We start from the raw sequence: 14,567 nt of genomic DNA, 5'->3' as shown, positions 1-14,567 counted from the left end.
CAATACAGAGCAGATGTAGTTTTTGATCAGCTTCTCAAACCATTTGCTGAAAATGGGTGTTAAAGCAACAGGACGTCAGTCATTTAAGCATGTGGTTTTAGCTGTCTTTGGTATTGGCACGATGGTTGATGTTTTAAAGCATGAGGGAACCACAGACAGAGAGAGAGAGAGATTAAAAATGTCTGTGAAAACATGACATGTTATGAGCTTCAAAATGAGCATAGAACTCGTTGAGCTCGGTCGGAAGAGAGGCGGTAATATTCACAGCGGTGATTTTGTTTCTTTTAAAGTCTGTGATATTATTAATGCCTTGCCACATGCTTCATGCATTATTGATGTTAAATTGTCCTTCTACTTTGTTTTTGTATTGTCGTTTGGCGACTTTAATGATTTTCCGGAGGTCATAGTTGGCTTGTTTTTGTTCTTCCATGTTTCCAAATTTAAAAGCAGATGTTCGCGCTGACAAGGCTGCTCGAACATCGCTATTAATCCATGGTTTTTGGGGAAGATGCGAACTCTTTTCGTCGGCACCATGTCTTCAACACACTTCCTGATGAAACACGTGACAGTGTCCGAGTAAACCTCGATGTCATCATCAGAAGCAGCCCAGAACATCTCCCAGTCAACGTGTTCAAAACAGTCTTGCAGTATAGAATCCGATTCTGTCCGACCAACTTTGAAACGTCCTGAGGGTGGGTGCCTCCCATTTAAGTTTCTGCCTATAAGCTGGCAGGAGCAGAACGGATGAGTGGTCTGATTTGCCAAATGCTGGGCGGGGGAGGGATTTGTAGGCATCCCGGAAGGGAGAATAACAGTGATCCAAAACACGATCTCCATGAGTGTTTATGGTGATGTGTTGAAAATATTTTGGAGCTATTTTCCTGAAGTTGGCATTATTAAAGTCCCCTGTTACAATGAACACTGCCTCTGGGTGTGCGATTTCCTGCTCGCCTATGCCCTTATACAGTTCCTTAAGTGCCTGTTCTGTGTTGGCCTGAGGGGGGATGTAAACAGCTGTGATTATGACCGCTGTAAATTCCCTCGGTAGCCAGTATGGTCGGCACAGCAAAGTGAGGTATTCCAGATCAGGTGAGCAAAGGGATCTAACAGAGTGTATGTTCCTGTCATCCTACCACGAGTTGTTAATAAAGAAACAAACACCTCCTCCTTTGCTTTTCCCTGTGAGCTCTTTCGTTCAGTCCGCACGGTGCACAGAGAATCTCAAGAGTTCAATGGCTGAATCTGGAATCCCCACAGATAACCAGGTTTCTGTGAGGCAGATAATGCAGCAATCCCTCGTTTCTAGTTGGTAGGAGATACGCGCCTGTAGTTCGCAGTTGTTTGTTGTCCAGTGACTGAACGTTAGCCAGCAGAATGGTGGGGAGCAGAGGTCGAAAAGCACAGCGTCTCAGTCTAACGAGGACGCCAGGTCTCTTCCCTCTTTTCCGGCTGCGTTTCCGTCGTCATGGTTGTGTGACCCAGACAAAGGGCTCTGCTGCTGTGTTTGTAAACAACGTGCCGCCATTAAGGAACTCAAAGTCCAGTTTTCAATGTGCAATGCAGGAGCCAATTTCTAAAAGTGTGTGTCTATCATAGACAATAAGAGTGTAAACATCCAGCACCAAAAACAACATAATAATCAATAAACCACACAAAAAACACGAAAAACTACAAAGTTTAGTAGGAGCTCGCAACACGGCAGCCATACTCAGCGGCATCTTGTGAAACAAAGATCATGTATTTGATCTGCAAAATATGGTAATAAATCCACCATTAATTGAGATGTAAAAGGTGTATCTTGATCTCTAATGTCCACCCAGCTAAACAAAAGTAGGAGCTCTATAGTGATGTTACAGGAGGTGGCCTTCTGAAGTGGGACTGCCTCAGAATACCTGGTGGCATAGTCCATTATCACCAAGATGTATTCATGGCCCTGTGCAGACTTTAGCAGTGATCCCATGAGATCCAGGCTCCCATGCTCAAACCGGACCTTGATAATGGGTAATGGGATTAGGGGCACAGGAGTTGATCCTTGAGCTTCTTGGCTGTGTTCAGGGCCCCCAGTTGCCCCACCACTGGATGGGAGTGCACCAACAAAGTACTACCAACAGGTTGCAGAGTTGGCTGCAGCAGCCCGTACCATAATATAACAGTCTGCAGTTCACCAGGAAGTATGCCCCTGGCAGCCACTGATTAGGTTGGATGACCACCCTGTCAATCATAGCCACATGGCTCCAGTAGGTCTACAGCCTGTCATCCTCCTTCTGATCTCTGCCAAACTTGCCTCCCTGCACAATTTGGTGATACAGGAGAGAGCTCAGGTTAATAGGTGTGTGTGTCTCACTTTCATTTGAGGTATCCATGTCTAGCCTTGCACACCCTCTGCACAGGCTTGCTGGTTCAGGGCCTATGCCGATTAGTCGGTGGCTCCTGTTGGACAGCGTTGGGGAAGCCCAAAACAGGCACAGGCAGTCCCAGGATAATTCTACCAGCAAAGACCATTCCCTCTCCTGAATCTGGACTCAGGTCTGTGTGGTAGGGACCTAGTGGATGTTGCCATGAACACATTATACCATAAGGGTCCCCACCAGCTTATCAGCTTTGGCTCAAAACGTCTGGCCGGGCAGACTGGGTGCTGGGTGCAGCCAGGACTTAGCGTGTAAGGGGCCTGTCAAATGGTCTGGTTTCATAGGCATGGATTCATCTTGAATGGCAGATCCTGGGGCGGAGCATGCCCTTGGTAGATCCCAGAAGGGCTGACTCTGTGCTCTCTTTGTGTGGGATTCCCACTGCTCACACCTGCCAAGCTCCACAGTGGCCAGGGTCTGCTGCAAGAGGTCCATCATGTCATAGGTTACTTTGTGCCACTTAGGCCTACGGCTTTGCACTCAACAGGTGGTAGCGATCAGAGGTACTGTTCCATCACCACATGCTTGAAAATCTCCTTCAGCAAAAGATGGTTTGGTTTTGAGCCACCACATCATGATGCGTAAAAGCTCATCCATATGGGATCTGGGACTGGCATTGGCAGTGGTGGAACTCAGTCTCTCAGGATCTCAGTCCCATAGTTCTCAGCTTATTCAGGGGCAAGAGGGAATGGTATGCCAGAAAACCAGTTCTTTCGTGACTGTCTGGAGCGTTTGGGTCATGTGTCATAGTCTGCTGGTCTCCATAAGGTGCTTTAGCAACTGCTCCATGAGGTCTGCTGATTGCAGTGTCATGCTCATGCACCATATTCTCCACCAGTGTAGCGCGAAGTATCTGAGTGGCAAGCACAAATGCACAGCTTGGGTAAAAAATGATGTGAGCTTTTATTTACATTATTTACATTTATTTTAAGTGAAAATAAGTGGGGAACAAAAACAAAGAAAAAAGGCAAAAAAGAAAAAACAAGAGCAAAATCAAAGGAATGAAAAGGACATACCTTAGGTTAATGGAGTAAGCAGCAGTAGAGATGAGTGGGCAGAGCGTGCTGAGGTCTGGTATTTGCAGCGGTATTTGCCACAACATATACAAAATATCACACTGGACTGTTACCTTTTTACATATTTTCACCATACATGAACAATACAGAATACTCACCTAAGTCATAATTTTACTTAAGCCATATAATGAACACAAATAACATTAAACAACTCATATTATGTTATTATGTAACACGCTTGCATTTTTTGACAAGGAATAAGAGAGTAGAATAAGTCAACTCTTATTGACAAAGAGCATATTTTTTGGTCTGGACAGACAGCACCACATTACAATTAGCTAGCTTCAACTTGGAGTATTAACATTTTATTTGACAAGAAAAGGACTGGGTAATTGAATTAAACCATGGCAAAGTGAATGTCGGACAGTTAAGAACAACATTAACAAGTCTAGTTCAACTTTTATGTGCTTTACAGGCAAGTTAACATTCTTTTGTCCACAAACACATTCACAGACACATTACTATTTAATGCAGGTGCATCATTGTGAAAGTAGATGGCATAGTTATCTCATTAAGCAGGATTTAACATGAATACTTTTTAACTGTTACACCAAGATACCACAACCTGCATAATTTTATTGTTAGCTACAATTGATTCTAGGATTTGTTTGCTATAAAGTTGTATCATTGTATCATGTTATGTATGCTTGGTCATGGCCTGTTCTTTTCTCCCTGAGTCAGCATTTCTCTCTCTCTCTATCTCTCTCTCTAAAAACTGTATAAGTCATAATATATGTGGTAGGAGGAGCAATTGCCTCTATGGTTAATTGTTTGGTGCTTTAGCCAATCAGCGGCAGTAGGTAGCTTATAAAAAACCAGAAGCATGCCGGAACCGAATGTGAATACCTGTGTCAGTAAAAGGTAAAAGCAATGTTTGTGAATATTGCACAGTCAACTGTCAGTTGTATTATAAGAACGTGGAAGTGTTTGGGAACGACAGCAACTCAGCCACGAAGTGGTAGGCCACGTAAACTGACGGAGCGGGGTCAGCGGATACTGAGGCGCATAGTGCAAAGAGGTCGCCAACTTTCTGCAGAGTCAATCACTACAGACCTCCAAACTTCATGTGGCCTTCAGATTAGGTCAAGAACAGTGCGCAGAGAGCTTCATGGAATGGGTTTCCATGGCCGAGCAGCTGCATCCAAGCCATACATCACCAAGTGCAATGCAAAGCGTCGGATGCAGTGGTGTAAAGCACGCCGCCACTGGACTCTAGAGCAGTGGAGACGCGTTCTCTGGAGTGACGAATCGCGCTTCTCCATCTGGCAATCTGATGGACGAGTCTGGGTTTGGCGGTTGCCAGGAGAACGGTACTTGTCTGACTGCATTGTGCCAAGTGTAAAGTTTGGTGGAGGGGGGATTATGGTATGGGGTTGTTTTTCAGGAGCTGGGCTTGGCCCCTTAGTTCCAGTGAAAGGAACTCTGAATGCTTCAGCATACCAAGACAGTTTGGACAATTCCATGCTCCCAACTTTGTGGGAACAGTTTGGAGCTGGCCCCTTCCTCTTCCAACATGACTGTGCACCAGTGCACAAAGCAAGGTCCATAAAGACATGGATGACAGAGTCTGGTGTGGAGGAACTTGACTGGCCTGCACAGAGTCCTGACCTCAACCCAATAGAACACCTTTGGGATGAATTAGAGCGGAGACTGAGAGCCAGGCCTTCTCGTCCAACATCAGTGTGTGACCTCACAAATGCGCTTCTGGAAGAATGGTCAAAAATTCCCATAAACACACTCCTAAACCTTGTGGACAGCCTTCCCAGAAGAGTTGAAGCTGTTATAGCTGCAAAGGGTGGGCCGACGTCATATTGAACTCTATGGATTAGGAATGGGATGTCACTTAAGTTCATATGCGAGTCAAGGCAGGTGAGCGAATACTTTTGGCAATATAGTGTATGTAAGTATGTATTTTCAGTTACAAGAAGTGCATCCTTAATACAATGTTTAATGTATCTTTTAGAGACTCCAATTTCTGAGTGTGCTACTGCAGGCCTTATCCTTTGCTTACGGGTTCGTTGTCATTATTATATGAACCGGATGTGTACATCAGAGCAGGTATGGGATGTATGTGGGTAAAGGCTTTTTAACAGGTTGCAGCTATAATGAGTCATGTGTTTCTGAAGCACGGGCGTATATTTTAGTCATGAGAGCCTGATGCAGCCGCTGGGTTGGGATTTTCCCTCTTTAATTCGCTACGAATAACTTCCTTTTAACATGTGGGATGATTGGTATGTAAGTTTTAATATGGTTATGAATTTTGGATTGGGTGGCCGAATTCCATGAGGCAACACTAATGGTCTCATTTCTTATAGGTTTCCCAGGAAGACCTGTAATTGTACTCTAGTCCACTCTGGTCTGCCGTGCTGTTCTGTTTCCAATTTGGTGCTTCAGCTAACATTTTAGTTTACTTTTGTATATTCTTTCTGTATTCTTGTGTTCATTCTGTTTCGGCTTGGTTGAACGTATTGTGATTTATTGAATTGTTTTCAAGATTGGAAACCTTGTTTTTCTTATTATTTTCTTTTGCATTTTTGTTTAATGCTCAGGTTTTTATGGATGATTTGAGTGGGTTTATTAGTTTGTACTTTTTTATGTTCATTATTATTGTTTTTTTTACTTTGCATATGTTGTAAGTCTGGTTAACTGAGTCTGATGGACCCAGCTAAGGGTTATTTCATTGTTCTGTTGATGTGTATCTTCTTTGTCTTGGCATGGCCTGGGCACTTGGGGTAGAGGACTGGCCACTTGGGGTAGTTAGCCTAACCCTCTGCCTCTGTTGGCTCCAGTTCCCCGCTTTGACTTTTGTTGACACTTTGTGGTCTACTGAGGAAGAAATGAAAGCAATTATATTTATTTAATGCTGTTTTATTAAAGAATTGTCAATAAACAACCTATTTTTGAATTGTGGCCAAAGTCTCTGACCAATATCAGTGATTTGAACCTGTTCACTGTTAGCTCCTTGGGTGAAATTCCTAAGGTGGCGTAGTTGGATAGTGTGAAGCTGTCTCTCTGAAAAATCTGTTAGTGTAATTTGCTAGTATAGCTTTTGCTATGCTATATAATATAGTATACTAGTATAGCTATAGCCTTGCTCCCGCCACATATAGTATAATTCTGACTAATTCTGACTAGTGACCCCAAGAAATTGAGAATGGAATCTCACTGAATTTCTTGCTAACTCAACAGCACAGTAATGTATGATTAACCAGATTGGATAAATCAATAATACTTTAGTATAAAGAGAGTTATTGCATTTTATAAAAGAGTTTTTATTGTCTTTCTGTGCATGGATTTAGTGTGTGTGTGTTTACATGGATGGTGCATTGCTTGGAATGAGTCAGTTGTTATTCCTCAGCAGGACTTTGTTGAGATGTGGAGAAGAGGTAAAGGTGCTTGGATCAGTGTGTGAATGACAAAGACTGAGGGGGTCTGGATGGTACAGCAGTGACCAGTGGGTAAGACATCACTGTTTTGACCTGACCATGCTAGCTCACATTTCAAGAACATTGTGTAGGTCTGTTTAGTGCTCAACCTCATGATGTGAATCACATCACCCAGAATTTAAAGAAGCATTAGTCAAAAGTAAGCAGTTTCTTACAGCTTGAACCCACCTTTCATTCCCACCCACACAACCATGCCCCTAAAATCTATGCTGGTCAGTGAGTTCAATAAAAGGTGGCATTACCAAGGATTATTAGGATGTCATTGCTGGTTAAGAGTAAGAATTATTTTCTAGTCAAGAATAAGCATTATTTTTAACTCCTTAAACCTACCTCTCATACCTACCCACTAAAACACAAAACCACACCCCTAAAATCTACACCGGTCAGCAAGTTCACTGAGAGTTGATGTTATCAAGGATTATTAGGACATCACTGTTGGGTGATGCTGTAGGCTGTTTATTAAAGATGTTGCATAATTTAGTTGTTTAGGTGATATACAAATCTGATGTTAATAGCATGGCAGTGGGGTAGTTTACAGAACATCAGGGAAGTTAATAGGGATACTGCACTTCTTTCTTGCTGTCAGATGTACTTTTATTTTATGTAACCAAAATTTCTTCTTTCATGCACCCAAAAATGTCATCCTTTGCAATGTCAACCAAACTCTTACAGAGCATTATTTCCTATTGTTTTCAGCTCTCTATCCATGCCACTGTTTTGTTATGGTTCTGTCTTGGCTCATGACAGAGTAGAGGACATATTAAAATGACCATTCAGTCTTGTCATAATTGGTGTTGCTGATGGCTTTTCTCAAATAGTAGAGTTTGAATTAAAAATGAATTAATTGGTGTGAGGAGTCAGTGTTTCACTGACATACAGCAACATTCTCAGCATGTGGTGTGTGCTACAGTATTACACAAAATGAGAAGTAAATCAATGTTCTTTTAAAACAACATATCATGGCCATGGCTGTTGTGTTTTTGACTTTCAATGCTTTATGTTTTTTTATTCTGTCCTGAATGTCCATGTTTAAGCCAAATGTGGGTTTAGTTTAGTTTTAAACCAGGTTAATAACAATTATCAGTCAAAAAAGAAAAAAAAAACAATAAAGATGTAACATAAAATGTGCACAAAGAACATGGGCCAAATGGGTCATTGTACTTGGAATAATTAGATGAGGAAAGATTTAAGTCGGCTATAAAATGGCCATATCCTTAGCTTAACTGACACAGGAAGCTGTGTTTTTGAGGATGCTAAAGTAATTAGCTGCATACAGCAACATTTTCAGCAAGTGGTGTGAGCTGTGGTGTTACACCCAATGGACAAGTAAATAAATGTTCTTTTAAGACATAATGTATGTTGATTACCATATTATTCTGCTGTTGTATAAAATTACAGCAGATCATGTCTGATTTCTCAGTTGTATGTTGATTAATCTGCTAAACCAGTAGCTTGAAGATAAACCTACATGAATGAAGATGAAACAGCAAAATAAGTGACTGGAAGCAATAAAGGTCCACATTATGGAGTTATGTTGCAGCCTTTAAACTCTGAGAGGTGTGGATCAAGAAGTGGCGAATTTTAACCATTGAGAGGTGGGGATTAAGGGAATTAACTGTAGTTAGATAGATCTTAAAATTGTGAAAAAGCAGGTTTACATAAATCCAATTAAAATAAAGTTGTGCTGAAAAGTTTGCATACCCAAAAAAAACTCTTAAACATTGCCATTTATTTGGAAAATATGACTGATGCTGTTCGAATGTCTAGGTGGAGTTCATTCTCTCACCAAGATAACAGAACATAGACGCATCTTGGTGCAGGTGTTGCTTGTACCCTGACATATGCAGGGATCAGTGAAGCAATGCTGGAGGATCTGAAGGAGCATGATGCAGTGCAGGGTGTGATAATTCTTTGACATCAGGACAGTGTCTCTAAACACAGGCCTCTAAAAGTGGTGGATGTGTATGATGATGAGTAGTGTGGTGTCCCCTTAACTTCCTGTCCTGAGCACTGAGCACAGACAATTTCTTTTACAAAACCACACACACAGTTCTTCTGTGCTGAAGGCTGCAGCTCCAGACTCTTCACAGAGAGATGAGTAATTCAGTTTATGCAAACAGCACAAACCTCAATGAAGTTATCTGCATGAATGAAGATGCAACAGAAAAGCAAGTGACAAGAAGCAATAAAGGAACTTCAGGTACGCTTACACACTCACATTTAAACACAAAATACTATACATAATTTAAATAAATATTGCACCATCCTATGCAGATAATACATAGTAAATGTATCACGTTCTGGCTTTAGAACCAAACACCTCAGGACGCCGATGTTACAGACTGGCTGTGGTGTGTCTGCTGGTGCTGGTTGTTCTTATGGGGGCTGCCATATACTGTGGGTCATGATGACTACAGAGAGAGACCAGATACAGACCAGTTACAACAACATGACTACTCAGAGAAACCAGCCAGAGACCAGTTACAACAACTTGACTACTGAGAAGGAACAGCTAGACATCAGTTACAAAATAGTGTCTGAAGAAAGAGACCAGTTTCATAAGAAGACTGGTGAACTCCAGAAGACCACTGATGAACTCCAGAAGAAGTTTTCTCAGCTGAGTATGTCATTTTTTTGTTCACATTGACCTATTTGCCCAAGGATACTATATGTGGAGAATATTAAAATATTACGCCAATCAATACATGTCTTAAGCCACAGGGTCCATAAGCCATAAAGATTCTTAAGAATGATAGAAATGTAAACCTCACTTCAAATTATGGGTTACAGAGGTTCAGAAATGATGCAAAGATGCTTGTGTTTTAATCTGTTCTCTGTACAGTAAAAGACATTAACACACCAGGGTGGAAATACTTCAGCTCCAGTATTTACCTCATCTCTACTGAGAAGAAAAGCTGGAGTGAGGGCAGACATGACTGCATTGAAAGAGGAGCAGACCTGGTGATCATAAACAGCAGAGATGAACAGGTAAAAGAGAGAAGAAAATGAAGAAAGAAACCAATATTTGGAACAGACTTTTAAAAATGATGCATTCTTTCATTTTTTGCCAGACTGAATAGCTCCAAATCTATAGTCTTGTATGTTTACATTTATAAAATCCTAAACAATGTTAAGAACAATATCAGAGACCACAGATATAATGACAGTTTTTACAGAATTTTTTGTTTAAATTGTCATTCACTCTTAAAAACTCTATAGAATAATAAATTACTGTGAAGTCTTTCCCCTAATAAAACATCACATATTTCCTGTTTGTTCAGAGTTCTGACCAGTGAGCCCAACAATTTGAGAATGGAATCTCATTACATAATGAGATGTTACCAACTTAACAGTTTGGTAATTTCTGTGTAATCAGATTGGATAAATCAAGCACTTTAATATAAAAGGGGTTATTACATTTTATATAACAGGTTGTCCACCTGTGCATGGATTTAGTGTGTGTGTGTGTGTGTTGGCATGGATAGTGTGTTGCTCGGCATGTCTAATCAGTTGTTATTCCTCAACAGGACTTTGTTGAGGTGTGGAGAAGAGGTCAAGGTGCCTGGATTGGTGCAAATGACAGAGACAGCGAGGGGGTCTGGAAATGGGTTGATGGTACACCAGTGACCAATGTGTAAGAGATCAGTGTTTTGACCTGACCCTGCTAGTTCATGTTGCAAGAATACAGTGTAGGTCTGTTTAGTGCTCAACCTCATGATGTGAATCACATCACCATTAGTTAAGTGTAAGCAATTTTTTAAATCCTTAAACCAACTTATCATTCCAAACCACAAAACCACACCCCCAAAAACCTACACTGGTCAGAAAGTTCACTGAGAGGTGCTGTTACTAGAATTATTAGAATTATCGCTGTTGGGTGATGCTGTAGTCTGTTTATTAAGGATGATTCATTATTTAGTTGTATAGATGAATCACAAATGGAGAGTGTGGGAAAGAGGTAAAGAAACGAGTGCAGGCAGGTTGGAATGGGTGGAGAAAGGTGTCTGGAGTTCTGTGTGATAGAAAAATTTCAGCAAGAATCAAGGGGAAGGTGTACAGGACAGTGGTGAGACCGGCCATGCTGTATGGTTTAGAGGCAGTGTCACTGAGGAAGAGACAGGAGTCAGAGCTCGAGGTAGCAGAGCTGAAGATGTTGAGGTTCTCTTTGGGAGGGACACGGTTGGACAGGATTAGGAACGAGTACATCAGAGGGACAGCTCATGTTGGATGTTTGGGGGACAAAGTTAGGGAGGCCAGATTAAGATGGTTTGGACATGTCCAGAGGAGGGAGAGTGAGTATATTGGTAGGAGAATGTTGGACATGGAGCTGCCAGGCAGGAGGAAAAGAGGAAGGCCAAAGAGGAGGTATATGGATGCAATAAATGAGGATATGAAGCTAGTGGGTGTAAGTGTTGAGGATGCAGAAGATAGGGATAGGTGGAGAGAGATGATTCGCTGTGGAGACCCCTGAAGGGAAAAGCCCAAAGAAGAAGAAGATAGATTATACACAAATCTGATGTTGTTAACAGCATGGAGATGGGCTAGTAATATCAAGGAAGTTAAGCATAATCATAGGGCTACAGCACTGCTGTCCTGCTGGCAGATATTGCATTTGGGAATTTAACCTTTCATTTATTCAGAGAAATGTATTGTCTAATCATCTTACCCAAATTTTCTTTAAGTTTTTATCATAGCATTTTTGAGTCTGAGATTTCAGTCCATTTACTCTGATCCAACTGAGGTGTTTCTTTTTCACTTGAGTTGATTGTTAGCAGATTTTTAGGTTTCATTTAAACAAGGCTAATTATTATTATTATTATTATTATTATTATTATTATTATTATTATTATTATTATTATTATTATTGCTGTTTGATTTATTTGAAAGCCATTATAAACACACTGGATACATTCACTGGTTCTCTCCTTTCAGGTTCTGGAGTTCCGGGGAACCCAACAATAAAGGTGATGAGGACTGTGCTGTATCGGGCTATCGCTCTGAACCTGTACCAAATTGGGTTGATGTTTCCTGTAGTAGCAAGTATATCTGGATATGTGAGAAAAAAATTAACAGCTGAAATGTTATATATGAATTAAAATAAACAAATTTATTTTGGATAATAATTTTTTGTTTGATTTGACCGTTATATTGGATGAGAAAGAATAAGAAAAAAATTGTAAAGAAACTTTAGCCAATGGCCATGGTTGTTGTGTTTTTGACTTTCACTGATATGCTTAAATTTATTTATTTTTTATTCTGTTCTGAATGTCCATGTTTAAGCCAAAGGTGGTTTTACTTAGTTTTAAACCAGGTTAATATCAATTATCAATAATAAAAATCTCAATGAAGATGTAACATTACAAAATGTGGAGAGGTTCAGAAAGAGCATGGATCACTTGGGTCATCGTACTTGGGATAAATAGATGAGGAGAGATTTAAGTCAGCTATAAAATGGGCATATCCTTAGCTTAAGAGGAGCCTAGAGTGAACAAGCCATCCAACCTACGCTGCTGTTTTGTTACGGTTCTGTCTCGGCTCATGACTGAGTAGAAGACTTACTGTAGTGAGCATTTCTGTGTTCATAGAATTGTCGTATTGTGGTGTTGCAGATGGCTTTTTCCAGAAGGTAGAGTTTGAGCTCAAAGAGAATTAACTGGTACTGTATATGAGGAGGATAGTCATATTCCAGATGAAATACTGATGTTCATTCTGTTCAGGTCTGGAGGGTGTGAAGAGTTTACCAGTGAATAAAGCTACTGCTTTTTTATTCAGATATACATTTCTTTTTAAATTGTTGTGCTGTAGCTGAGTCAGTGCTTCACTAACACAGGAAGCTGTATGTTTTTGAGGGTGCCAAAATTTGCAGCTGCATACAGCAACATTTTCAGCAAGTGGTGTGAGGTGTGGCGTCACACCCAATGGAGAAGTAAATAAATGTTCTTTTAAGTCAAAATGTATGTTGATTACCATATTATTCTGCTGTTGTATAAAATTACAGCAGATCATGTCTGATTTCTCAGTTGATTAATCTGCTAAACCAGTAGCTTGAAGATAAACTTTACACTAAACTCTTAAACGATGGATCAAAGTTAATGTATTTATTATAAGATATGATCGTTCCTAATAATGGATTATTCACAGGATAACCCACAAAACCAAACAAATGGGGTTTAAAACAAAAACAAAGCATGATGACAGATTTGTTAATAAATAAAAAAAATTAAACTGTTGATCCTAATCTTTAAAATAAGCCCTTACTGTATGTTGTTTGCATGCTTTTCTTGCTGTATTACCTCCAGAACAGAGTTTTTAGACTGATGGTGCTCTTTCTGAATGACCTAGTGACCCAATATAATTTTAATTTACAGCATTTGGAAGAATCCCTTATTCAGAGTAACTTACAGAAGTGCTTTGAAGTTCATTCCACCGCCTAAACACCAGAACAGAGAAGATACAGGTATTTCTTGTTCCCTGAGAGAAAGAGGGATCAGTGGAGCAGTGGTGGAGTATCTGAGGGAGCATGATACAGTGCAGGATGTGATAAGTGAGTAGCTACAGACACAGACCTCTAAAAGTGGCACTTGTGTATAATGATGTGTAGTGGGGTGTCACCACAACTTCCTGTCCTGAGCACTAAGTACAGAGGTTGTTTTTTGTTTTTTTTACAAAACCACACGTACAGCTTCACAGAAATATGAGTAATTCTATTTATGCAAACAAAAGATATCCATGTGAATGCAGATGCAAACAGCAAATCAAGTGACCAGAAGCAGTATAGGAACTGAAGAAAAAAAAAACTATACTTAACTATAAAGACTCTAAAGAGAGTTGTTGAAGACACAGGTCTCTAAAAGTGGTGTATATGTATGATGAGGTTTTGATTTATTTATTTCATTTTGCAAAACACACACAGTTCTTCCAAGCTGGAGGTGGCAGTGTCATCTACAAGAATGAAGATGAAACAGCAAACTAAGTGACTGGAAGCAATAAAGGTCGACATTATGGAGTTATGTTACAGCCTTTAAACTTTGAGAGGTGTGGATCAAGAAGTGGAGATATACTGGGTCGCAAAATTTTAAATGTTGAGAGGTGGGGATTAAGGGAATTAACTGTAGTTAGATAGAAGTTGTGCTCAAAAGTTTGCATACCCTGAAAGAAATTCTTAAACATTGGCATTTATTTGGAAAATATGACTGATTTTTTTTTTCTTATTTAAGGATAGTGGTCACATGAAGTCATTAATTATGACATAGTAGTTTGACTCCTTTTTAAAATCTAATGATTACTGAAATCACCCAAACAACCCTGATCAAAAGCTTACATCCTTGAATGTTTAATGCCAAGTTCACACTGCACGATTTTACACCTGATTTTCAGTAAAGACAAGTTTTGCAAATTCAAATTCAAATTCAACTTTTATTGGTCACATACGAAATCATACACAGTACGACATGTAGTGAAATGCTTATTACGACTGTCCTACATAAAAAAGAAAAAAATTAAAATTTAAAGTGTGGACAGTGTGGAAAGTGAAGTGTCAGATCAGATATGCATATGCAAATATATATATATATACATATATATATATATATATATATATATATATATATATATACATATATATATATATATATATA

At 39.9% G+C, this 14,567-nt stretch overlaps 1 protein-coding gene across 1 annotated transcript; it reads left to right on the top strand.

Moving 5' to 3' along the window:
* Window positions 1-8,959: 8,959 nt before the first annotated feature.
* Window positions 8,960-12,876, top strand: LOC131354100 (CD209 antigen-like protein C). The gene is made up of 5 exons (XM_058391382.1): window positions 8,960-9,130; window positions 9,241-9,551; window positions 9,773-9,918; window positions 10,458-10,564; window positions 11,863-12,876. Exons 2-5 carry the CDS (start codon window positions 9,263-9,265, stop codon window positions 12,005-12,007), a joined length of 687 nt encoding a protein of 228 aa, XP_058247365.1. The 5' UTR covers window positions 8,960-9,130; window positions 9,241-9,262; the 3' UTR covers window positions 12,008-12,876.
* The last annotated feature ends 1,691 nt before the right edge of the window (window positions 12,877-14,567 follow it).

The sequence above is a fragment of the Hemibagrus wyckioides genome, linkage group LG06 (assembly GCF_019097595.1).
Source record: "Hemibagrus wyckioides isolate EC202008001 linkage group LG06, SWU_Hwy_1.0, whole genome shotgun sequence".
NCBI lineage: Eukaryota > Metazoa > Chordata > Actinopteri > Siluriformes > Bagridae > Hemibagrus > Hemibagrus wyckioides.
The sequence above is the reverse complement of the archived record's forward strand: the minus strand, read 5'-3'. Positions and strand labels throughout refer to the sequence as shown.

What these genes read in the sequence shown, in the direction of transcription:
- LOC131354100 (XM_058391382.1), top strand. Translation starts at nt 9,263, where the DNA reads ATGTTACAGACTGGCTGTGGTGTGTCTGCTGGTGCTGGTTGTTCTTAT. An exon ending in GAAGAAGTTTTCTCAGCTGA is followed by an intron (nt 9,552 to 9,772) that starts GTATGTCATTTT and finishes TTCTCTGTACAG; the next exon opens with TAAAAGACATTAACACACCA. An exon ending in TAAACAGCAGAGATGAACAG is followed by an intron (nt 9,919 to 10,457) that starts GTAAAAGAGAGA and finishes ATTCCTCAACAG; the next exon opens with GACTTTGTTGAGGTGTGGAG.